At 38.0% G+C, this 26,403-nt stretch overlaps 1 protein-coding gene across 8 annotated transcripts; it reads left to right on the top strand.

Moving 5' to 3' along the window:
- Positions 1–319: 319 nt before the first annotated feature.
- Positions 320–26,403, top strand: ide (insulin-degrading enzyme). 8 transcript variants are annotated; one of them, XM_077196963.1, is made up of 26 exons: positions 320–404; positions 513–684; positions 1,639–1,823; positions 3,999–4,206; positions 9,423–9,592; positions 10,421–10,543; positions 10,906–11,018; positions 11,484–11,646; positions 11,825–11,917; positions 11,999–12,090; positions 12,534–12,614; positions 13,138–13,241; positions 17,122–17,224; positions 17,471–17,593; positions 17,709–17,791; positions 18,267–18,411; positions 19,985–20,095; positions 22,397–22,517; positions 22,600–22,691; positions 23,070–23,181; positions 23,662–23,829; positions 24,005–24,277; positions 24,375–24,436; positions 25,054–25,126; positions 25,220–25,287; positions 25,752–26,403. In XM_077196963.1, the coding sequence occupies exons 2-26, from the start codon at positions 650–652 to the stop codon at positions 25,845–25,847; spliced, it is 2,997 nt and encodes a 998-aa protein (XP_077053078.1). In that variant the 5' UTR covers positions 320–404; positions 513–649; the 3' UTR covers positions 25,848–26,403. The 8 variants fall into 8 exon arrangements, with proteins under 8 accessions (XP_077053078.1, XP_077053079.1, XP_077053081.1 ...); XM_077196964.1 differs by having other exon boundaries at positions 322–404; positions 544–684; XM_077196966.1 differs by lacking the exon at positions 18,267–18,411 and adding an exon at positions 18,761–18,905 and having other exon boundaries at positions 322–404.

The following is a 26,403-nucleotide window of genomic DNA, read 5'->3' as shown; positions in this document are numbered from 1 at the left end:
TGAACACAAAAGAAAATATTTTAAACAATGTTGGTAACCAGACAGTTGATGGCACCCATTGACTTCCATAATATATATATTTTTTAATACTATGGAAGTCAACAAAGACTATCTAATAACATAATGGGAGTGGGACCTGTCGCTGTCAACTGTTTGGTTACTGACATTCTTCAAAATATGTTATTTGGTGTTCAACAGAAGAAAGAAACTCATACAGGTTTGGACCAACTTGTCAATGACTCCAGTTTTTAAAATTTTCTGTGAACTATTCCTTTAAATCATGTGTCTCTTTAAATACTCAACGTGCTCTCCACTAAACCTGGATGTGGGTGTGGTCTGTTTTGTAACGTCAATCGAAGGCAAGGCGTGACTAAGCAATTCCAACTACTTCAGGAAAACAAAGGGTATTTTAAACATATATATTTGATACAAATAGTGTTCTATGTGCGTTTATGTTTCACGTATTTTGTAATATCTTATATTAATGATAGGTATGTAAAAATCTGCTTTAGATGTTCTGAGATTGATTGGTTACGTCTGCAGAAATCATGGCGTCCTGACGTCTTAAGCAGAGTTTTGATATCCAGCACTGAAGTATGCAGAAATGTGTTAACCGGTGGGCCCTTACAGCGAGTTATCTTCCGATTTTATGATCTTATCGACAGTTTTCATTCGAAGTATTAGGTAAGTGTCAAATTTCTGCTTTGTTTTTTAGTTCGTTCACCGAGCGGCCCGGTTCGCTGGCGTCGGGCTCGTGTGTTGCTCTCGCGCGCGATAGCATTTGCTCGTGACACGGTATCTCACAAATAATGTTCATTTTTTAAATTATCAAGATGTTTGAATTTTAAGAATATGTCTTTGTTGTTTTATATAACTCGGCTGTTTGTCAATATTTTTTAAAAAAGACGAAAACGCTGAAAGCCGACTGGACTGTTTAAACTAGACTAAACTTACAATAAAACTAAACCTACATATTATATAGCTTAATGAAACTACGCTAATGTCCAAAGCGTAATATCAACGAAACCCATCAACTTAATCTTAAATTTAATTTAAGATGACAGTTTAAGCCAGGATTAGGTTTTATTTCGATTAGGACAATTAAGTAGCTTTTATAGATGTGCCCTAGAAAATAAAGCATTGCTGGTGTGCATCTCGAGACAAAACAAAGGCACTGATATATTTTAAGATATGTCAGTGGAAGTTTTTTTCAGTTAATACAGCTCAAACATGCATTTTAGTCTAGGACCAGGCTTAAGCATGGTCTGTGAAACCGTGGGTTAAAGTACTAACTGTTAAACTAATGGAGTTTCTCAGTAAACTAAATATACTAAACTATCATAAAGTACTATGTTTTAATTTAAGCTACATTAATAGTCTAAACCTCATTTAAATGAAAGGGTAACGTTTAAACTAAATAATTAAAATTCTACTGAAACTAAATTATTAAACATGACGTTTTAATCCATATTTTATATATGTCTGTCTGATTTGTCTGTCTGTTTTTTGGGGGGCCCATCATGGCTGGCTGTATTTGTGTTGTGGAGCTGAAATTTACTTGTCACATGGAGTGCGTTTTGACTTTGTTTGATAATGCCTGACTTCTTAACTCTGAATAAATGTCTTTTTCATATCCAGGCGTGTCTCGACTCTGTCCGTCAGAATGAGTGATCCGGCTGTCAAAAGGGTGGTGAGTGATATAATTCGTTCTCCAGAAGACAAACGGGAGTATCGAGGACTTGATTTTACAAATGGGCTGAAAGCCATACTCATCAGTGACCCCACCACTGACAAATCATCAGCTGCATTGGATGTCCACATAGGTAAATGGGAATTTCTTTGCTTCATTTTGCACATATTTGCTTGACACTTCACTCAACTTGCTTTCTGCTTCCTTCTATTTTAACAAACACTATTAATTACCAACCTCGAGGACATCTTGGCCTCTAATCTTCATTATTGGCCATCAATAACTATTTAACAGAATTGATTCAGTTACCTCTATCAGTTTCTCTGTAGCATTCCCTTCCTCAAAAAGCAATTTTTAATAGTCCAGACCTTGGCGGCTGCCCATGTCATGGTTTTAGTTGTGGAGAGACACTCAAAGCCCACAAGAGTTTTAAATAATAAATAATTTTGTTTCTGGACAGGCCACTCTTGAAAAGTAATTGAAGCATTTTTTGTGTCAAGTTGAATCTTTTCAGTGCTATATTTAAGAGGAAAAAAACTTCAAACATTTGATTTTAATTCTAGCTAAAGCCTAGTTCACACTACATGATTTTAAAACGTCGGACTGAACTGTGCGGTTCACACTACATGACTTGCTCTCTGAGAAATCAGGAGTGTTCAAGTTGTTGAGCTGTTCACACCACACGACACAACGTGTTTGACGCGAAACAACCCGCGCGCCAATACACAGCGAAGAAGAACACAACGCGCGAATATGGACTTCAGACAGAAACTAGTGCTGCAAACTGTTTTCGCGATGATTTGCTCTGAGAAAAAACGCCAAAAAAGAAAAAATAAGAGAGTACGGGCGAAAGAGTGGATCTGCATACGCGAACAGCAGGTCTGAGCTACAGAGAGAGTTGGAGGTGAGTACAGCATGTTTATATCGGAGATGTAGCTGCATGTTTATGTTTGGCTGACGGCAAAAATCACGTATTTACCCGCGTATTTACCCTACGTATTTACCGCGTATTTATTTACTTGCTCCGATTGGCTGTTGCTCATGACATCAGTGAGATTGAGTCGTGCGACAGCTCTGGATATCTAGCATGCTAGATATTTTTCTAGGCTCGGCGATGCGTCGTTGGCTCTTTCATACTAACAGATTGGCGAGTGTTCATCGCCAGCTAATCCCCCGCGATTTGCACGCAATAACACCCTGACCTGTCGGCGAGCTCAATGATTTGCACATCGGGCTTAAATCGGGCTTATATCGGGCTTATAATCATGTAGTGTGAACTAGGCCTAAAGTGCTGGCCAGTGTGTCAACAAAGACTAATGGGTAGGGTTAACTGATGCCAGGAAGTGCAGCTTTTAACAAACAAAGCCCTTTATAGTTCAAGAGTATATGTACACAACTGTCATTTGCATGAAATGGTGTTGCAATTTATAGGTAAAGATGTAGGTCAGATAAAAAGATGGCATTGCTTATCTTTAATACTCACTCATTACACTGTAAAAGAGCCTTTTGTAAATAAGGCCAAAATCCCAATTGAATGCATTGAGCTCATGTTTTTTCTTTTCCGAGGCTTTGTTCGAGCTGCAAACTATTCCGATTAGTTTTCAGATCCGAAAAGTATAATAAAGGCTCCGATCATTTTCGCAATGACAGGTTTGTCAGAGGCCTCAATCATTAAAATCAAGCAGAATGAATTCAAGTCATTCATACATCAGTTCTTGTGTAAATTGTTATTTCAGTGTAATAATTTTTTATGAGGGATTTGCACATTCATTCTGCTATTTTCATTAATTTGTTCAACAGTCTGATTTGAGTCAACATGAATCTGGATTAAATGATTCATAATATTATTCAAGATTACATTGTCCTAATGTAACAATTTTAATAAGTGGTTTTACTTACAATTTACAAATTTGTGTTCATGTATATTTTGTTTTATCTTTTTGTTTCATTGTTTGCTGTTCAGACTGGAAACAACTTTATGGATTTGAATCTGATTTGTGCTGAATGTCTGAACGATGGCTAAAGACTTTGAAACCTGTCTGACAGTATATTATGATGCAGCCAGTTGTCTATCCTTTCCAATGCCTTTAACATTGTTGCTTACCTTCATGCAGAACTTTGTGTAAATATATGGGTTTAAGCAAGCGTGAAGTTCTTGACTGCCTGAACTTGTCTTCCGGTATAAAGTCAACTCGATTTACAAGTTTCTCAAACGCTCAAGATTGTCTCTTTTTGTGTCAGAGTGTAAGCGAGCAGTGTTTTTTTGCACTTCCTAATATCCTGGCTTTCTCTTCCAACTGCCCTGCAGGTTCTTTGTCAGATCCTGAGAACATTTCAGGACTGGCCCACTTCTGTGAGCACATGCTGTTCCTGGGCACCAAGAAGTACCCCAAAGAGAACGAGTACAGCCAGTTTTTGAGCGAGCATGCCGGCAGCTCCAACGCCTTCACCAGTGGAGAGCACACAAATTACTACTTTGATGTATCCCATGAGCATCTGCAAGGGGCATTGGACAGGTAAATTAATAAAAAAAAGAGCAATTGGTGACTTAAATTATCTGTAATGCTGGTCTGTTTTAGATGCTGAAGAGCAATGTGTGCGCTGTTTGAACTTGTGAAAGGGTGAACAGGGTTCAGACCGTCAGGTGTCACATTGTCTTTCGGTGTGGAGTTACATGTCCAGGAGGAATCGGGTTGCTGGGATATAGAGAAGAGTTTCCCCTTGGAGTCCATCTGCTCATGTGACCCAGAGCACCACCTGCTCATTGAAACATTTAAAGGGGTCATATGATGCGATTTCTTGTTTTCCTTTTTCTTAAGTGTGTTATGTATCTGTTACACATCTTTACACATCTGCATGTGTAAGATCTGCCGAGTTACAAAGCTCAAAGTCTCAAACGCAAAGAGATATTCTTTGTAAAAGTTAAACGGATAGTTCACCCAAAAATTAAAATTCTGTCTGTTATTACTCACCCTCATGTTGTCCCAACCTCGTAAGACTTTTGTTCATCTTCGAAACACGAATTAAGATATTTTTGATTAAATCTGAGAGCTGGATCACTCCTCCATAGGCTTCTTCAGGGATTGAAACTTGCCAGCCCTGAAAAGTTATTAAAGACATCGTTAAAATAGTCCAAGTGACTACAGTGGCTCAATCTTAAGTTTATCAAGCGACGAGAATACTTTTTGTGTGCAAAAAATAACAACTTTATTTCAACTATTCATTTCCTTCTTGTTGGGCCTCTAGTCAAGTAACTTAGTATGATTGCGTAGAGCTACGTCACATGTAGACTCACTATTGGCCGACGCTGGTCATGTGTGTGATGCGTGTGACGTACAACAACAGAAGAACTGCGCTATATCATTAGTGAACTGACTAGAGGCCCACAGAGAAGGTAACGAATAGTTGAAATAAAGTCGCTATTTATTTATTTTTTGTGCACAAAAAGTATTCTTGTTGTTTGATAAACTTAAGATTGAATTACTGTAGTCACTTGGACTATTTTAACGATATCTTTAATAACTTTTAGGGGCTGGTAAGCTTCAATCCCTGAAGAAGCCTATGGAGGAGTGATACAGCTCTCAGATTTCATCAAAAATATCTTAATTCGTGTTCCGAAGATGAACAGAGGTCTTATGAGGTTGGAACAACATGGGGGTGAGTAAATACTGACAGAATTTTCATTTTTTGGTGAACTATCCCTTTAAGGCTCAGCCACACCTTCCTAAAATGCTTCGTTCAAACTCGCGCCCACAAATCTACGTTAGCGTGTGGGGGCAGAGGGTGCTTCTTAATATCCCTCCTCGCTCCTCTGTCCTCCATCCTATGACCCGGAAACCAATCAAGCACAGCCATCTTGAAGGACATCTCAATTCTCTAATTGCACCGCGAAGAGTCCAGGATTGAGGAGTGAGGAGGCTTTCAGAGAAGTCATGAGCGGGGATACACAGGTGTATCCTATGCGGAAGTGTTTTATTGACTAAACGTGACGCACGTATACATTCTCCTCCCCCTTCACATCGGTCACAATAATTTGAATTTACACTTTACCCTTGCAGTTTATATAAACCACACATCTCACATATTTCAACTGGGTATCTTGCTTTATTATTATTCATTATGAATTTCTAAACTTCAACAACATAAGGGCAGATCCTTTGAGCGCTGCTGATGACGCTATGAAGTGACGCTCGAGTGATCAAGTATTCCAATGTATAAAAAAAGCTTTCATTCGATTCCTCAGTCCTCATTTTCTTTCCTTGCGTCCTTCCTTCACATCCTACAGGGGGAGGAGCTGAGGCGCTAGGAAAGGAAGCGAGGAAAGGAAACGAGGATGCACAAATAAGAAATGAGAAGCACCCAGAGTTTCATAACACTTCCCAAATGTATACTCAAAGAAAAAAGGCGTAACTTTTATTCTCGTTGTGTTATTGGTGCCACCATGTCGTGGAGCGTGGAGACGCTGTGTTTTTTTGTTGCGAAAGCCAAACTACTTTGTTTGGCCTCCCAAAAGAGGACACAATTAGAAAACAGTCGTTAACCTTTATTTACAACACTTTTCCAGAACTGTATAACCAAAATATTCGACTATGCTGCGCATTTTTCGGAGGACTGTTTCCAGAACCTGCAAGAGTACGAGCCAGCTTTGCACAAAGGCTGATTCTAAAAAGTGGGGCAATTCCATCTTTGCATGTACAGTCTGGCGCTTCTGACTCACAGGCACAGCCTGTAACTGTTTTCATAATTTAAGAATTTGCTATCGACCATTTCTAATGCAAGTTTTGAGCAGTATAGAGTAGCGCTTTTTGTCGTTTCTACGATCACAAATGCAGACATTGTTTTATGTTCATTGACTCATGAAAAGACAGTATTAGTCATTTTAAGAGTAAAAGTAGTTAGCAATTATGTCCCCATGAAATAAAACCTTACCCATCTGGTTTGTTCTGGTCAGTTGCACTGGCAAAGTTAATTGATCAGCTTGGTCATCTTTATTTTCCGGATCAGATTCGGGCTCGAATTGATAGCTGTAGTACCGACATTATCACCTGTCATTATTGCTCTGGGAGCTGATGTTCCAAATATGGTAAGGGGTGTTACATTTCCATCACACGTGTAAGGTATTCGGGCCGATCACAATGCACTGGATCGATTGTCCCAATCAGAGCACACCACGCTTTTCAGAAAGATTAGCTTTGTAAAAATCTTTTGAGAAAGGCAGGGCATAGAGGAGCAACAATAATGAACGGTATGTGTAAAATAATGACTTTTTTTAACCTACAACCTTGTAAACGCATTGCATTAAACCAAATGCACAAAATGATGTTCTTTTAGAACCGTCATATGACTCCTTTAAAAAATTAATGATTAATCTCTAAAAACTGGGTCATGACTCAGAATTGTATTAAAAGAATTTCACAAACATTTCAAATACAATCAGACCAGACACTTTAGAAAGCACTGGTGGAGTGTTTGACAAGTAGGAATGTGTAAGATAAATTTTGAGGGTGTGAAATGAACCAAATACCTTTGAATTCAATCAGGCATGCACTGAAATCACTGAACCCTTTTGCAGCAGTAGTTTTTTTGCATGATGAAATGTAATTTTTGCCAAATGTTTGCATGTTTTCTTTGCAATGCACCATCCTTGAAGTCAGGGGATTCGCATAGTGCTTTGGTGTATCAAACTTTAGTTTGATAACTTGCCATTTGTCAATTTTTATATGTTAGGCTCACCAGAATATAGTGGTATTATGGTAAGTCTTAAAGGCTAAGGCTGTGATACTTTGTCTTGCATTATTTTTATTTATTTCAAATCTATATTTTGCCTGTGCCATAATTTAGGTTTTTTTCTTTGATACATATTTGCCAAAAATGCAGATCAGCATGTAACTTTCAGCAGTGAAAGGCCCTGTCCCAAATGTAACCCAAAGCCCTCGCGATCTTCTTTTGAGTCCACACTTTCATGACGAAATACTACTTTGACAGTCGTGTAGAAATCTACTGTGGTGCTAAAAGTGCACATCGAGGGCGTATATCGGCCGTGAAAAGGTGCTTGCGAACACCCTTCTGAAACTTAAAATGACACCCTACAGCAGGAGACGGCAAGTAAGTTGAGATGGTCCTCACTGCAGAACATGAAATCCACGGGGAGGAGTCGGATCCAGATTCAACTCCTCCCACCTTACATACACCTAAAACTACCCATCTCCGCCCCCTGATCCCTAAACCCACCCCTAATCCTACCCATCTCCACCCCATGGATCTTGATCTGACTCCTCCCCATGGATCTCATGTACTGCATTGAGGTGCTCCTGAGTAAGTTTGGGATCGGGCCAAAAAATTATTTCGCCACTAGATGGTGGGCCAGAACATAGTCAAAGGATAATTTTAAGAAATCAATTGATTAATGCAACTACAATTGCCAGTAACAGACTATCACAGTGTCTTTTGTAACCGGTAGTGAGCTGTTACTCTGTGTTAAATCCTGTAGTAGGACAGTCATTAACTAAAAGCCACATTTGTGCGGTGGTTTTACACTGGATAAATTAATAAAGCAGTAGTGGTACGTAACCTGGCAAGTATCTTCATTCACCGACTTGCAAAACAGACTGCCTTGGTAAAACGCACATATGTGGCAGATGTGAAATGGATAAATAACAAAAAAAATAAGAGGACTTGAATAAGCCCATTAATGGCATGTTTGAGTCATGGTCTTAAACCTTTTCTTTTTCTCTATTTTCATATTGTGAATAATAAATGTGTATCATTTTAATTAGCTTGTTACACAATGCAGCCTAACTTATTGTAATAATAATTTGACGTAGCCTACTTTTAAAATCAGAAGTATTCCTTGGCATCCTCACGTACTAAACTGCATTTTTTTAAATTGTACGCCATTACGTCGTGGGAGAGTAATGTTAACATTTAAGCTAGCTAATGAGAGAAAATGGCACTATCAAAGAGTCTAAGAGGAAAGTTGACAGCGAAAATAGGGCATACAAAGAATGAAAGACAACTATATGTTCATCCTACCTAGTTTTGTGAATGCAAAGCTGGTGTGTCTTTATCTGCAACGAAGTGATCCACAGACTCTTTTGAATTTCTTTCAGAGCTTTTCAAATGAAAAGCTCTCAATTCATCTCAAAATAAAACATTGCTGTAAAAATGTTCTCGTACTTTTATTTTGAAGGCAAAATCACTAAAGACGAAGTGATTGAGTAACTGTTGCTGTCACAACAGATCTATTTCAGAACCTGCGGCTATCAAAATAATGTGGCTGCGCCTGTTGCCGACCCCTGCCCTACAGTCAAGTCACCTTTATTTATGTAGCGCTTTTTACAACGCACCTTTACAGAGATAACAGGAAAATAGTGTTGTAATAATATTGTTAAATATAAAATTAAATGTCCCCAACTAAGCAAGCCAAAAGCCAATGGCAACAAAGGAGGAAAAGGCGACAGTATTGAATTGTAAGGACTTACAGTATTGTAAGTCCACAAGACTGCAAGGGCACTCTTTATGTGCATTTTGGGACAGGGCCCTAATCTCAGTCACTAAGTGTTTATTTGCATGGCAGTTGCCATGTCTTTGCATGCTTTTAAGATCAGATTCTATTTATTCAAATGATTTTTAACAGGAACATGGAGTGTTCTGCAGCTGTAAGCTGACATTGACTGTGCAAGAGAACTTTATCAAGCAGTGCATTAAATGGCGTTTGACTTTGTCATTCCAGGTTTTCCCAGTTCTTCCTCTGTCCGCTGTTTGATGAGAGCTGTAAGGACCGAGAGGTGAACGCAGTGGATTCAGAACATGAGAAGAACCTCATGAATGACGCATGGAGGCTGTTCCAGTTGGAGAAAGCCACTGGGAACCCCAAACACCCTTTTAGCAAGTTTGGCACTGGTATGGAAATACTGCACATCAAATTTGATGGCATCTTTCATGTTGATATTGTCCTTTCAGTCCTAAGATCATTTGAAACATGCCATACTTTAAAAGCGGTCTATACTTCATTCTCAGTGAAGACAATAGAATGCTGGAGGATAATGTCTAAATCGATTTAGCATAATCTACTCTGAGAAGATGTATCTGTGCCCAGAATAGCCAGATGGTGGCGGCCTTGAGTTGTATATGGCTTGCTTGCTCTTAAAAAAGTGGTTTGTTCTGTCCTTTACCTTTGTATTAACCAGAACCATACAGAGAAAAACATGTTTATTTGATAAAATTAATGCTTGCAAACAAATGTTTATTGGTAATTAAATCAGCGTTTCTGTGTTGTTAAAAGACCATAATATCAAATCTATTGAAATCAATTTATTGATGTAATGCAATTTTTGGTCCAATAAATCCCCAGTATAAGAATGCCTGCTCATCTTAAATTAAATGCCATCTACCACTGATCTTAATGGTACAGCAGTAGCTTAGAAATACAAAATTGTCCTAATGATGTCCATGGGCCACTTCAAGCCAAGATATGAGAATGACTGTTCTGATGAATTCATATGGCCATACTCTAAAACGAACACGGGTTAAATTTCTTCTCCATCACGATTGGATTCTGGCGGGTCTGCACACTCTGCAGCTGTTTGTGTGATTTTTTTTTTTTTTTTTAAGTTGCCTTCATCCCTTGGTACAAATTGTCAAATGGTTGACTTTTTTAAATGACTTTCTTGTCCATGCAGGTTTGTTTCCACTAATTAGTGCTTTTTTGTGAATGTGTCTTTTGTTTAGGCAATAAGTTAACTCTTGAGACAAGGCCATCTCAACAGGGCATCGATATCCGTGAGGAGCTGCTCAAGTATCACTCCACCTACTACTCCTCCAATCTGATGGGATTGTGTGTGCTGGGCAGAGGTCAGTCACCAGCCACATATCCCACAAATCATTTTCTTACATTTTGAACTCACTAGTGGGTGAAGAACACTTATTTCAATCTGCCGGATGTTCACATTCACTGTTTAATAAAAAAAATCTGAATCCTCAAGTTTCGTACATAAATGTAGATGACAGTAAAGTGATCTCCATGCAGTGCACAGCAGATTTCTCAGTTCGGTCTCAGTCTGATGCTGAATCTTTCATGAGATCTTCTTTGTTCTTTGTCATTCTGTTGAATGATTCATAGTTTGTTTTTGCACAGACTAGAGCGTATTCTGAAGGGTGCAGAGATGAAGTGCTTTTATTCTTGGTTTAACTTTGTGTCTGACTCATTTTGACAGAGACATTGGATGATTTGACAGCTATGGTGGTGAAACTTTTTGGAGAGGTAGAGAACAAGAATGTTCCTATCCCAGAATTCCCAACACACCCTTTCCAGGAGGAGCACCTGAGGGTGAGATCTAAGCCCTAATTGTGCACAATACACCCTAAACCTGCTCCTTGAGTGTATGTGCATGTAATGGAAATGCTATACTGTAATATTATACAGTACTGTTCAAAAGTGTCAGGTTAATAATATTTAATGACTTTTAAAAGACGGTTCTTATGCTTGCATTTATTTGATCGGAAATACAGTAAATCAGTTATATTGTAAAATATCATTGCAATTTAAAATAACTGTTTTCTGTTTTAATGTTGTGATCAAAGCTGAATTTTCAGCATCATTACTCCAATCTTCAGTCTTTCACATGATCCTTTCAGAAATCATTCTAATACACTGAATTTGGTGCTCAAGAAACTATTATTATTATTATTATTATTATTATTATTATTATCAGTGTTGGAAACAGTTGTGCTGTCACTGCTACTGTTTTTTTGCCGTCTGACTCATCTTCATTCATTCTCTCTTCCCCCACAGCAATTTTATAAAGTCGTGCCTATCAAGGACATTAGAAACTTATATGTGACCTTCCCCATCCCTGACCTGCAGAAGTACTACAAATCAAACCCTGGTCATTATCTGGGCCATCTGATCGGACATGAGGGTCCAGGGAGTCTTCTGTCTGAGCTCAAATCTAAAGGTTTGTCAGGAACAATAGATTTAGCTTTAAGTGTCTAAATGATAAAACAGACGACAAATTAAGTAACTTGTGACTTAAGAATCTAACATAGCATTGGACTTGTAAAACACTACCTTGGATCCATATATTTTCGTTCTCAGCTGTGTGTTGTTCATGGATGCACTCTGTCTCTCTTCAGGATGGGTGAACACGCTAGTTGGAGGCCAGAAAGAAGGAGCCAGAGGATTCATGTTCTTCATAATTAATGTGGATTTGACAGAAGAGGGGCTGTGTAAGGACTTAGAGTGTTTTTGTGTCTATTTGTGCTGGTCAGTAAGTTTTTGATTGTTTATGCTGTATTTTCTATCTCTAGTACATGTCGACGATATCATCTTCCACATGTTCCAGTACATTCAGAAGCTGCGGACGGAGGGCCCTCAAGAGTGGGTCTTTCAGGAGTGCAAGGTATGAACATTCTTGTTAAAGTAGGGCCCTACGATTTCCATTGTGTAGAAAAAGCCGATGGAATCTTGGAATTCAGTCATGAAAACAAAACAAAAAATTTAATTAATAAATCAAAAGTATGTCTGTACATTTCACCATAGGGATCTATTATTGTTAAAATGTTTAATTATTCATATAAACTTTTATGAATTCAATTGATTAGCCATACTTTCTGGTTATTTGAGAATAATTAAACCATTAATAATAGAATCCAGACAAAATAAAATGGAAAACATGGAATTTGGCAAAAAATAAGACTGAAGGGCTGGTTCACCCAATAATTTAAAATTCATTATCAATTAATGTGTTTCCAAAACCTTTATTGACAAACACCAGGTGAATTTTCCCATGAAACCTGCTGGTTGGGACATCACTGATTTGTCTCTACATTTTGTTTTTTTCAGGATTTGAACACTGTGGCTTTCAGATTCAAGGATAAGGAACGTCCTCGTGGGTACACGTCTAAAGTGGCTGGACTGCTGCATGTAGGTGTCTCTCTCATTAAAACTACTTTAGAAGGTTGTCACAATGGTTACAGGTGCTTGTCATCAGGGTGCTTGTGTCATCAGGGTGCTAACCTCTGTATTTTATCAGGAAATCATAGCCAGTTTAAATTTTTTATTTTTGGTATGGAATACTAGTGTACTGAATATAATGCAGTATACTGTATTCTGTCTATTTCAAAAATGCCTTTTTTTTTAACATTTGCCTTGAGAAAAAAGACAATAGCTATTTTGAATTTTTATTTTTAAGCACTAATTTGGTGTAATCTTTTCTTCAAGAAGGATATTAATAAATGTTGTTATTGCTTCTTGATCATTTGTCACATTTTATATTTAACATTGTGTGCATTGTATTGTGGGATGCAGTGCTCGTATATCAAATATTTTAAGTAAATCTATAAAAAAAAAAGTAACAATTGGTTATGAAAAGATCAGATATTCATTGAGAGCACAACATATACCCCATTTCTGTGTATGATGCTGAAATCACCTTTCTGTGTGTCAGTACTATCCGCTGGAGGAAATCTTAGCTGCAGAATACCTACTGGAGGAGTTCAGGCCAGACCTCATCGAGATGGTGCTTGATAAACTGAGACCGGAGAATGTCAGGTGAGCACACATACAAGGACTTCTTTCTGTTTTATTACATGTATACACACTTTTATGTGCATAACCTGTAAAAGAAAGCACTCTGAATTATTTTTATTTTATCTTGGTGGTTGTTAAGGATATTTTATTATTGCTCTTAGGATTTGGGGTTCATTCAAATCACTAATCCTATATATGAAACTGAAACAATGTCATTGGTGTTGCACCTGTGGATGGACCTAAAAGAAGTTTATTGTCCCCTCAGGATGAGATTAGTTTAACACTGTTGTCCAGCCATTGGTCGCTTTTTTCAAAGACACCACTGAAGGAGCTTTATATTTGAACCTGTGCAAAGCAAACATCAGCTTCTTTAATGCATTGCTGCTCAGGGCTAAACTGGGCTCAGTTTGCTAGGTTTTTTTAAATGTTTTTGAAGTGTTTGAAGCTGAATCTTCTTGCTGTGTTTGTATGAATCCCAATTCAGATGCTCACCAAATGTGAAGAAGGCTTTCAAATTCAATTTCCTTTTCAGCTTTAAAAGAGTATTTTCTCTCTGTTTGAAGTAGATCTCAACCCTACTATTGCTGCTCTCATGTTGTTTTAGGGATGGAAGAACTTGTAGGGTTCCTGTATTTCATTTTGTCTTGGTATATCCAAACTGTTCAGATCAAGACAGAGACTTTGACTTCAGAGCTGGTGATTTGCTGAGGTAGAGCTGGTGATTTGCTGCTTGTCATATATTTCTTGGTGATTAACTACACCGCTGACCTTTCTGCAAGTACAGCAACACTAGAAGGCCATAGTCTCACACAGCCAGACTTTTGACTATCGTCATAAAATCTGATCTAACTTTTTCTGGCCAAGAACTGCCAACTTAGACAGGTAGAGACCATCTGAACCATATTTAAGGTGACCAACCACAGTTATTGTGTCATTTAGCTGAGGGTTTATTTGAAATCGAAATTACCTTTTAACTGTGAAATGACCTTTAGACAGAAATAAATTTGTTCACACTTTAGATTAGCCAATATCCTAATAATATGCATGCTAATAAGCAACTAGTTTATAGTGAGAATTGGACCCTAAACTTAAAGCTGCAGTCCGTAGCTTTTCCTCTGTCGCCATCTCTGTTAGAAATCTGTAATTGCAGTTTTTTGCGGAATTATAAACTTTACGCGAGTTGTACATCGGCATGAAACAGTGCGGATGAACACAATGTTTTGAGGAGACTGCGCATCTTTCAGTCGCCGCGCCGGTGTGGATACTGGCATTCAGAATCACACATTCTACTTTTTGGAAGGACAGTATGACCAACATAAGAATTTTCACCGGAAAATGTCATCTGAACAAGTAACATCCACTTTTGTTCTGATCAACTAAGGGGGAAAAAAGCATAACATCTTACGACAGGAAAATTTTCACATTAACGATCTAATTCAGCTCCAATGCTTGATAACGGAGTTGGCGGATTTGATTTTCTTGGGAGTTGAGATGAATTGCTCCCTCTCGTAGCTAGCACAAAATAATTAATATTTACCACAATAGCACAACAAACTAAACTCCGTAACTGTGTGAATTAAAGGACAACTTCGGTATTTTACACTTAAAGCCCTGTTTTAAGATCGTTTCCTATGAAATAGAGCGGTTAAGATTGAAATTTGGACAAATGCTGCTGTCCCGAGAATTTTCGGTTTCTGTGGTAGCACCCCCCCACCTCTACAATGGTTTCATAGGTGCATTGGAACAATCATTTATAAAACGCAATAAACTTTAGTTTACAAAGACGTGAAACTCACCGAGTGGTCTGGGGTGTTCACTGATCGCTCACACAAAAATCGCTGCAAAAGATGCTTGCCAACAGGTTTTATCGTAGTTTTTGTCCAACTCCATTGACTTGTATTGTATGTTCTGTGAGGTATGTTATTACTCTGCCGACGGAAACGGAAATGGGGTTGTTTGTATTCTTTCTGTAGTAATGCAGTCGAGGTATCGTAGGCTACGCTATCCAAACATTTCTTCTGTGTATTCTTTCTGTAATTATGCAGTCGCGGTATCCAAACATTTCTTCTGTGTATTCAATGATATACAAGTGATTTGCTTGCAATTGGCAAAGGTGCATTATCGCCACCAACTGGGCTGGACTGTCTATTATTCAAGCTCTCAGCGGAGAATGTCCGGTTGTGAGGCGTTTGGAAAAATAGGTCCACAGTTTTACAACGAATGGTAAAACACCTGTTGGAAAGCATCTTTTGCAGCGATGTTTGTGTGAGCATATCAGTGAACACCCCAGACCACTCTGTGAGTTTCACGTCTTTGTAAACTAAAGTTTATTGCGTTTTATGAATGATTGTTCCAGTGCCCCTATGAAACCATTGTGGAGGTGGGGGGGTGCTACCACAGAAACCGAAAATTCTTGGGACTGCAGCATTTGTCCAAATTTCAATCTTAACAGTTCTATTTCATCAGAAACGATCTTAAAACAGGGCTTTAAGTGTAAAATACCGAACTTGTCTTTTAAGCGAACAAGTGTGCTACTGTTACACGATTGAACTATTGAAAATTCTTACCTGTCCAGCAGAAAAAAGCGGTCTCTTTTTACTCGTTTTTTACTCTTTATTTTATTTTTATTTTTTTTACTTTTTTTTACTTTTTTTTACTTTTTACTCTCGTCCGTTCTGAACCCCTTCAAATCACGTAGTTCATGCCACCTTTCAAAAGCCCTGCCGATGTTTATCCTTGTTTTCGGGTAGGCCCGGTTGCAGTCTCTTTTTACCACTGCCAAGTCCGAATTCTTTTGGGTTTTTACAACTGGTGAATCTCCAGTTGTCACTGGTGATTGTCGTTTGAACCTTCCTGGATCCGCCATCGGTTTAATTATTTAAAGTGCTGTGAGAAAAGGCTAAAAATCTCCACCTCCAACATCCTCACACGTAATATAGCCTACTAGCCGAAACACCTTTTTTATTTTTACAGATGTGACGTAATGACGCAAAGACATGCTTGAATTTCCCGCGGAAATCCACCAGTACTACTGGAATTAAAATCATTATTACAAGCTTACCTTTTTGAATCGAGCTAAGGCAAGAAGATATTTTTGAACACTGGCTGGTTATGTTTTTTTATTATTATTATTATAATTTTGGATAATTTTTAACCCAAAAAAGTTACGGACTGCAGCTTTAAGTTTTACCATAAATTTTAATCAAAATGAACATTTGTGTATCCTGATTACATTTAATATGAATGTTTAAGTGCTCATGAATGTCAAACTTTGCCAAATCCAGTATCTAGTTCTTTCCAGAAGTGTGAATTGTAGCAACCCAGTACTTTTGTAAACGCCACTTATTTCCTGCAAGGCTGATAAAATCTGTGCACCCTGAGTGCTGGAAAAGGTGTAGCACCAATCAAACCAAAGCTTGCCAGATTGAGAAAGCACTTGCTGTTTTTGTATGCACTAAGCATCAGACAGTGAGTGAATGGCCTGAGACTGCAGTATCCTGCTGGTAACCTTGTGTGATCTGGACTAATTTTGGAAAGGAGTGTTCAGGTTTTTAGACAAAACCTATTCTGGGCTATCTTATGCAATTGATGGATGCAGGAGAGTCCAGAATAGCATGTCATTGTTCCAGAAGTTCTCTATCGATCATGGCGGTCTAAATTGTCCAGAAATGGTGCATTGATCTAGAGCCCTGCACAGCAGAATGAGAAGCTCCGGGAAACTCGAAACTTTGATGTAATGACCATAATTCCCAATCTATTTACAGAGCCAGAGATCTGATAAAAGCAATATTGTACTGCCCATTTTCCCCTTGGGAGTCATGAGAAATGGATGGTGTCATACCCTGTCTGGTGCAGTGATCTTCAATTCTTTTGGCTTCAATTATTATTATTATTTTTTTAGGGTCGCTGTTGTCTCCAAATCATTTGAAGGACAGACGGACCGGACTGAGGAGTGGTACGGCACGCAGTATAAACAGGAAGCCATTACTGATGAGGTTATTAAGGTGAGACATTTGATTTTCATTCAGAACTTAGACTAGTGGGAAAAAGTCTGGATGGGAAACTCAAAAAGTTAAATGGATGATACTTGTACTATGAGCATTATATATTTCATCAAAGGAGACTGCCCTTGTGCTATGTCTCTTAACCTCTACTTTACTATGACCACCAATAAGCAGATTCATTTTTAAGTGGTTTACTGTAATTACAATAATTTGAAGAATAAATATTGTTTCCTTTTTTTGTTTCAGAAATGGCTAAACGCAGACCTCAATGGAAAGTTCAAATTGCCAATGAAGAATGAATTCATCCCAACAAACTTTGAGATTTACCCTCTAGAGAAGGATTCCCCATCTGCCCCCACCTTGATAAAGGTATGGCTTGCTGAAACTCGTATTGTACAGGTTACACTTTGAGCAACTTTAATTGACTATATAATAGTCTTGCAAGCATCGGGTCATCTGGCTTTTCTTTGTTCCTTTTTTTTAGGACACTGCAATGAGCAAAGTTTGGTTCAAACAGGATGATAAGTTTTTCCTGCCCAAGGCTTGTTTAAACTTTGAGTTTTTCAGGTAGGTTTAACGTAAATTAAAAACTCTGCAATGGTGTTTATTTCCTTTTTTATTTTTTTCATAATTTGCATAACTGTAACAACAATTATGGGGAGGGTGCCAAATTGTAATTTGTGTCAAGAGGATGAAATCTTTCAAAAATAGGTTTGTTTTTTATATGCAAAATATAGCTGTATAATAAAATGCATATAATTTGATTATATCATTTTTAACATGAAATATAATCCATAGATGATTTTGACAAGTGTCATGAGATCCCACCTAAATTACTTGAATGTTATGAAAAAATGTGGTTTTTTTTCTTGCAGGGGTGTCAGCCTATTTTGCTTTATACTTTTTATACTCATTTTACAAGTCATTGTAATGCTAATTTATTTTTATTCCTGTTAACTACTCTATACCATTAAGAAACTACAAATTAATACTTCAGAGAAGTTTTTAAAGACAGGGTTTATCACTCACGTTCTTTCCACAGCCCGTTTGCGTACGTGGACCCGTTGCATTGTAACATGGCGTATTTGTACCTTGAGCTGCTCAAGGACTCCCTGAACGAGTATGCATATGCAGCCGAGCTAGCCGGCCTGAGCTATGACCTTCAAAATACAGTCTATGGGATGTATGTAAGTATGCTAATATCCCCCTCGCCACATGCTCTTCCTGTGAGGAAGACAGTCCAACTTCACGTACAAACAAGTGACTACCAGTGGTTTCTGTCTTTGTAGTAGTAACCCCAAATGTAGCTTTGTTTGTGGCTTTTACACAACAAAAAACTCTTCTCATTCTTTCCTTGTTTTTTCTACGTATGTACTAGTAGCAGTAGACTAGTGCCGGAGCTGAGGCTGCATATTCATACTCTGTCTGTGGTCCCTCTCAATCTGTTTCTTTTGGTTTTGTCATGACCCTTCCATACAAATATCACTCCATTTGTTCTATTTCCCCCTCCCTTTTTTCTTTCTTCCATCATGTTAGTCGCTACCTATATGCAGACCCTCTGCACTGCAACATGACTTACCTGTTTCTCAGGTTGTTGAAGGATGATTTGAGAGAGTATACATATGCAGCCCGCCTGGCAGGTTTGGTCTATGGCATAGCCTCAGGAATGAATGCCATCCTTGTAAGTATGGTGATAAGCCCCTCCCCCTTTGGAGAGAGGGGTGGTCTATTGGGTGAAGGGCGGAGCTTGTGGCTTTTGAGTGTGCCAGTCGCTTGTCTATTCTTCTGCTTTCTGCAGAGTGTTGGAATGTTATACCTTCAAAATATCGGTCTCTGGTCAGTCTGCTTGGGTACTGTTAAGGGTTATTGTACTTTGTGCTAGGCTTAGGTGTTTGTAATGGTAAATGCCCAAAAGAACTAAACAAAATGGACAATAAACAGAGATAGTTTACATGTAGAAGTGTCAAGCTGCAAAAATAAAATGACCTCCAAAAAGCACCTTATAAGTTGTCCATATGACTGGTGGCATTATTTAAATTCTCTTGTATACGTTTGATAGATTTGTGCAAGGAACGGACTAAAGTCTGAGTTATTTGTGAAATATCTTTCCCTCTTTTGAAGCTCAGATTTTTTTGTGCTTGCGTACATTTAAACTGACATAACATGCCTAGTATTATTAAATATACTCTGCATTAACCGCTTACCGTGTTAAAATTAAACCAATAAATTAATTGTATTTGAAACTTACAGATAGAATAAACACTTAACTGTGTATTTTAGATGTCTTATTTTCAGTGTTCTGAAAGACATGTTATGGTAGGAAAATGGCCCAAAATTGACTAGTGCATAAAACAATAATTTTAATGCCTTAATGGGTAACTTGACTGTTTCAACTACTTGACCTGTAGCTTCCCCATCACTGGATAGGATCAACCCAGATGGATGTTAATAACAGCGGTAAACAGGGTGACTAAGGTTTGGATGACGTGGCAAAGCTGGGCTGCTCCTAACCTCACTTGCTGTGTGAATCACTTACTATTGTTTGCATACACATACATCACAGTGAATGCACTGCATTGGTTGTCTGAAGATGTAACCCTCAACTTGAAACTTTGTTGTCTTTAGTCTGCATCTGTGCTGTGCTCTGTGTCGTCCATTTTAATGTCATTTCAAAATTGTAAAGATGATGAAAGTCTGTTCTGGAGCTGTTTTTATTACTCATTCTCATGCATATTCATGGCTGTTGTCTTTGTGCGTCAGCTGTCAGTGAAGGGTTATAGTGACAAACAACACATCCTGCTGAAGAAGATCATGGAGAAAATGGCCACATTTGAGATTGATGAGAAGCGCTTTGATATCATTAAGGAAGCGGTGAGACACATACACAGACACACACTCCTTAAAATACTAATGATAAAGAAGAGATAAAACAAACTGTACGCTCAAAGGAATCTGCAGATTTCCACTGTAGTTTACTTGTAATTTATTTAGTCTAATTTCATTGTGCTTTCAGCTCATCTTAACTAGGGCTGACCCTGACCACAGACTTTTCTAGTCGACTAGTAGTCTTTCATTTAAGCCATTTGTCGACTAGTCACACGTTTGTTACTTTAATTACTTAAAAATTTACTGGAGGGGTGGCATCAGAAAATGGTTTGAGTTTCTGAGAAAGATTATATGTAACCTTGACAGGGCTCCAGACCAACTTTTTTCACCTCCGTCCTGGAACCGTCCTGAAAAACAATTTGAACCGTCCTAAAGTGAATGTCAACCGTCCCAAAATAAAAATGTTGATCTACTGTAGATTTAGTCGGCTAAAATCTTATTGTATTTCATCGACTAAAACTAGACTAAAACAATTCAGATGACTAAAATATAATGGGTTTCGTTCAATTGTAATGCATTAATTTAGAATGTCTCTAAAATTCCGGAGAAAAAATCTATTAACCTGTTAATTTGAATGATTTTAAAGTTTGAACATGCAAGATACAGATTAAACTATTGTGACTTAAAATATCTTAATTAAATAAAACCACTTTTCCTAAAGTAGAAGAGTCTACTTTTCAATGAATGAGTTATGCATTCTTTATAACTACTTGCATACATCATTCTTTATTATATCAAGCAGCAGACATATTTATTTGTATGAATTAAATATAGTGAATCCTTATTAAAGCTATTAACAAGCAGTGAATGCTTTTCTCTTCCCAATCCAATTGCACTGATGCACATCCGATAGACTCACAACTGTTTAAGACATAACCAACATAGTTTACGTGAATACTCTCCAAAATGGACATTTCGACATAATGTTGTGTGTATTTGTCCATTCAGACACAAAAGAGAGCTCAATTCCGTACTCGCGCGCTCTATAAGTGTGTCTATGTGCATGGCTGCACGCTTCGGCTCGGGTGTGTGCGCACAGAAAACCGCACTGAACAGAGCTCTTTATTTGCGTCGTCACTCTTATTCAGATCTATATGTCTGCTCTACTCATTCTCCCAGACGTTTACATTTTTAACTTTTCATGAGACATGCACCGCATACACAAATGTGCGCATCTACCACACACGCAGGACATCAGTTCTGACTGGATCGCTTCCCAAATCGTCACTATCTAACATTTGTCTAGTTTTTATTCGTTAACGAAAATGTCAATAGAATTTTGTCATAGTTTTTGTCATTCAAAACTAGTTTTTATTTAGTTAGTCTCGTTTTCGTCTGTGAAAAAATGTCGTTGACGAAAATAAACGAAATTAACACTGCACCAATAACAGGGACTGTCCCCAGAAAACGTGAAAGTCTGGTCACCCTAAATTAGACTGACTAAGAAAAAAGACCACAAATATATTGAAATCTAAATGTATGCTTTAGCTAATATACACACACATAGCCGGGGTAGCGCCCATTAGCTAGCTAACGTTAGTAAGTTAGTAGCAAGCAGTTAGCAGAAAGCAGTTAGCAGACTGTTTCAATCCAATGACTAATAAAAATTAAATAATCAATTTAAATTGTACTCGCATCAAACTCGGGAATTGTAGGCCTACTCGGGTTCGATGGAGGAGATGCCGGGCCGTCTTGGTGCTCGATCTGTTTTACCTTACCGTTGTTTAACCAGCGCAACATATTTGCGATGTCATTAAGCCATTTGATAGATGTACCGCGGAACAAATCTCTGGGTGAGTAGCCAGCCAGTGATAGTAACTATAGTTACAGCATGAAGACGCGCTCCTTTGTAGTCAGCACTTCGTCAGTTTATTTTGGCATTGTCTAAGTAAGTTAGCCTAATAGGCTAGTAATAAATGAACACGCATACAAAAACGTTTTGATTTCCTGCCTGACATAATCACCGGCCAGCCGTGTCAACGATCTGTGACTGCGCCAATTTCTGTGGAGTTTTTTTTTTCTGCGACTATCCAACTAATTCAAATATGGTCGACTTATCCTCTTCTCGCCGACTAACATTTAGTCGACTATTAGGGGGAAGCCCTACTCTTAACACAATTTCCCCATGTTTTTACCAAGAATTTCCCCAAAAGAAATGATACAGAAATATCTGTGGATTCCACCTGGGCCTGGTAATCATATATACAGATCCAAACACCAAGAGAAAATGTGCTTAGTCTGTAACTGTGGGATCTAAATGAAAGATTTATTTAATTCTTTTTTCAGTACATGAGGTCTCTGAATAATTTCCGCGCTGAGCAGCCTCACCAGCACGCCATGTATTACCTGCGACTCCTCATGACTGAGGTGGCCTGGACCAAAGACGAACTCAGAGACTCTCTGGATGGTGCAACACTCTTTCATTGCTCTCTCAATACGAGTGCTGTGATCTCTTCCTTGTGTGTTCATGCTGTGAATGTATTTCTCAGATGTGACGTTACCTCGCCTGAAGGCCTTCATACCGCAGCTGTTGTCACGGTTACACATTGAAGCCCTGCTGCATGGCAACATAACCAAACAGGTTTGTTTTAAAAATAATTTATCTTAGAGAAAAGGCAGGGGGGAAAGAGAGGTTTGTGTCCGGACAGATTGAAACTATTCCTGTAATAATAAATTAAACGTACCATTCAACACCCATGATTTGGTATTCTAGTGTCTAGTATTTACTACAAAACTGTGATTCTGACAAATCCTTAGAGGTTTGAGTGGTTACACGTCTTGTTTTTGTTATAAAATATACATAATGTGACTGAAATCTGTATATGTCTATGTAAATGAGCTGACTGAAGATTCATCGAAGTTGCTCACACATTAACCCGACATGATCATGAAAGCAAAATCTAACATTACACCATGTTATAGTTAGTAATAAACAGTTTGGTCTGCCTGTCGCCTCCAGTCTGCTCTGGGCATGATGCAAATGTTGGAGGACACTCTCATTGAGCATGCTCACACTAAACCTCTGCTACCGAGTCAGCTGATACGCTACAGGGAAGTGCAGGTACCTGATGGTAAGTGCCTAGCACCACAAATTTTTATAAATATTTGTAATAAATATATTTATTTCTTTAAAAAATATATCTTACTGACTCCGAACTTTTAAACACTTTATATCAATATACAGATTCATATAGACATGTAATTAATAGTGAAAGGTCCTTTGGACGTAACACAATCTAAATAAAATATTAAACATTTCATTCATTATTATCTGACAGTTCAGATATATTTTTTAATAAAAATAGAGTAGAGTTAAGAACTTTAGAGTTAACTTGTAGAGTTAAGAAAAATTGTGTGTTTTTGTTTGAAAAGTTTCTTTTTTTACATTTTTTTAAATTAAATGCATCTTCATAGAAGAAAACTTACTAAGAAAATACAACTCTGGTGTTAAACCTGAATCTGTGGTGTGTAATTTGAGGTCTATGATGTGTTTGTTGTGTGTGTGTGTTTGTCATGGTTCTTGTTTAAGTCCAGTTCTCTGTGGTTATCAGGTGGTTGGTATGTTTACCAGCAGAGGAACGATGTTCATAATAACTGTGGAATCGAGATTTACTATCAGACGGACATGCAGAACACCCATGAGAACATGCTGCTGGAGCTCTTCTGTCAAATCATCTCTGAGCCATGCTTCAACACGCTACGCACCAAAGAACAGCTGGGTAACACAAACACTCATGGGAAATGTCCTCAGTTGTGTGTGTACATCTAATGATGTGGTTATAGGGATGAACACCTCTGTAAATAAAACTCCAAACTCTACAAACCCTGTCTGTTCCTGTTGTCCTATTGGTTAAATTAATCTTAAGAACATCATTTATTTCTGCCTGTGTCCAGGTTACATTGTGTTCAGCGGCCCTCGCAGGGCCAATGGGGTGCAGGGTCTGCGTTTCATCATCCAGTCTGAAAAAGCTCCTCACTACCTGGAGTCTCGTGTGGAGGCCTTCCTCAAGACCATGGAGAAGAGTGTGGAGGAGATGGGAGAGGAAGCGTTTCAGAAACACATCCAGGCACTGACCATTCGCCGTCTCGACAAACCCAAGAAGCTGGCGGCTGAGTGTGCCAAGTACTGGGGAGAGATCATCTCCCAACAGTATAACTTTGACAGGGGTGAGTTGTTATTTATCTGTTGAAATGAACTCGTACTCTGCGTGAAGTATCTGTGAGGTTTTAATGTGTTTTTCCTTGATTTTCTTGCCTGATTTAGATAATATTGAAGTGGCTTACCTGAAGACACTGACTAAGGAACACATTATGCAGTTTTACAGGGTTAGTGATGATCTGAACACATTATCACTCTGAAACTTTTTTTTTTAATCCTCATAATTTGATTTGTATTTCCTGAATAAAATTCCAGTGCTTGCAAGGTAGTAAAATAATAATGTTACACTCAAAGGTAAGCTTAGAATTCAGACTTTGTTCTGTGTAAATAAAAAATCGCATCAAGGGTCATTTTGCAATTGCCTCGACATTCAGCACACATCTTGTTTTTTTCCGTCTGTTAAGAATCTGGACACAATGTAACACCTTTGTTGATGCCTGATAGGTAGACCAATTACAATTCAGTATGCAAATAAATGCAACAAAAAAAAAGGACCAAGAGACCAAGACATTGCTGTCCATTACATGCTGTCAAGCTGGAAGCTTTTTTTTTATAATAATAAAAAAAATTGTTAGTGTGTGTGTATATATACATTCATGAATAATTAGTACATCTAAGGCAGAAATTATCTATAAATCTAATCTTATTTTGTGAATTGTGTATGAATGAACAATGAATTTCAATAAACAGCTCACTTTGCAAATGCTAATTTATTCCTGAGGTCTCCAAAAGCCTAATTCCTCATCTTGTCATGTGGTTTGATCGTCATGTTTATTCTCTCCAGGACTTGTTGGCCATCGATGCCCCCAGAAGACACAAGGTGTCCGTGCATGTGCTGTCTAGAGAGATGGACTCCTGTGAGTACTGACACAATGAGGCCGAGACATTCTTATTGGACAGACTGATGCAGCTGGACAGATTCATTTATTTCTACCATGTGTTTCCTGCAGGTCCAGTGGTTGGAGAGTTTCCTGCTCAAAATGATGTCAATCTGGCTCCTGCCCCTTCACTTCCTCAGGTACTGCATAGATGTATATGTACAGTAGTTGTGGTCCAATGTGGATTTATGCAATATACACTTTTGCCAATGGTGATTAATATTATAATTATAATTTTTTTATTATTATTTTTTTTTTAAAAATATTAGATGATGGTTGTAAACTACTGTTCAAAAGTTTGTGGTCAGTAAGATATATTTTAAAAAGAAATTAATACTTTTATTCAGCAAGAATGCATTTAATTGATCATTTAAAGACATTTTTTTATATTGTAATAATATTTCACAATATTGTCGTTAGATCAAATAAAATGCAGCCTTGGTGAGCAGTAGAGATTTTTTTGTTTTTTTGTTTGGTTTCATAAACCACTAGCAACACCCCCTAGCATTATGACGGGAAGTGTTGTGTGGCCAAGCTCCTCACATTTTCTTTATTAATGTCAAAATATAGTTCACTCATTGTTTTGCTCTGTGTGTGTTTTCAGCCATCATTAGTTCAGGATATGACCGAATTCAAAAGGAGTCTGCCGCTGTTCCCTCTCACCAAACCTCACATCAACTTCATGGCTGCCAAACTGTGACCAGCACCATGGGGATTGTCAGAGACGCCCAATTATGGAGCCAGTAACATCGTTGTCTGTTTGTTTGTGTGAGTGTGTTTGTGTGCGTGTGAGCAGGCAGGGCCACAACAGTGGTGCTTGCAACATTTTTAGTTAGAAAACATACAATGTTTGATTCATATTGCTTCTGGTAAGAAATTTGTATCCCTATATAATATAGGAATCACTCGCTGGCCACGACGACACTTTTTCATCGTTCGGTTTCATTTCAAAATGCTGTTCATTTCATTTGCACCACCGTTTAGCAAAACCATGAGAGCATTTGGAGCGGCTGTTGTGAAATATATCAAGATATGTCTCTCCAGAAACAAAATACTGGCCTTAAGATGATTTTAATCAGTGATCAGGTTTTCTGGCACATTTTTTAATGTTTAATTTAAACAATTTGCTTTGAGTTGTTTTTAGTTTCTGTGCATGTTGGCAGAGTTTTATCTTTAAGGATAGTGTTGTAAATGCAAGGTGGTTAACTTGATTTTATTTGCGGTTGGAGAAATATAATAAACAATTTTTAATGTCA

This window comes from Siphateles boraxobius, unplaced genomic scaffold (assembly GCF_051911475.1).
Source record: "Siphateles boraxobius isolate OS27281-9 unplaced genomic scaffold, OSU_SipBor_1 37, whole genome shotgun sequence".
NCBI classification, from domain to species: domain Eukaryota; kingdom Metazoa; phylum Chordata; class Actinopteri; order Cypriniformes; family Leuciscidae; genus Siphateles; species Siphateles boraxobius.
Note: the sequence above shows the minus strand (reverse complement) of the source record. Positions and strands in the feature narration are given on the sequence as shown.

Coding starts and splice junctions, on each gene's coding strand:
- ide (XM_077196963.1), top strand. CDS start 650: ATGATCTTATCGACAGTTTTCATTCGAAGTATTAG. Junction 12,091..12,533: donor GGGTCTTTCAGGAGTGCAAG/GTATGAACATTC, acceptor TGTTTTTTTCAG/GATTTGAACACTGTGGCTTT. Junction 12,615..13,137: donor AAGTGGCTGGACTGCTGCAT/GTAGGTGTCTCT, acceptor TCTGTGTGTCAG/TACTATCCGCTGGAGGAAAT.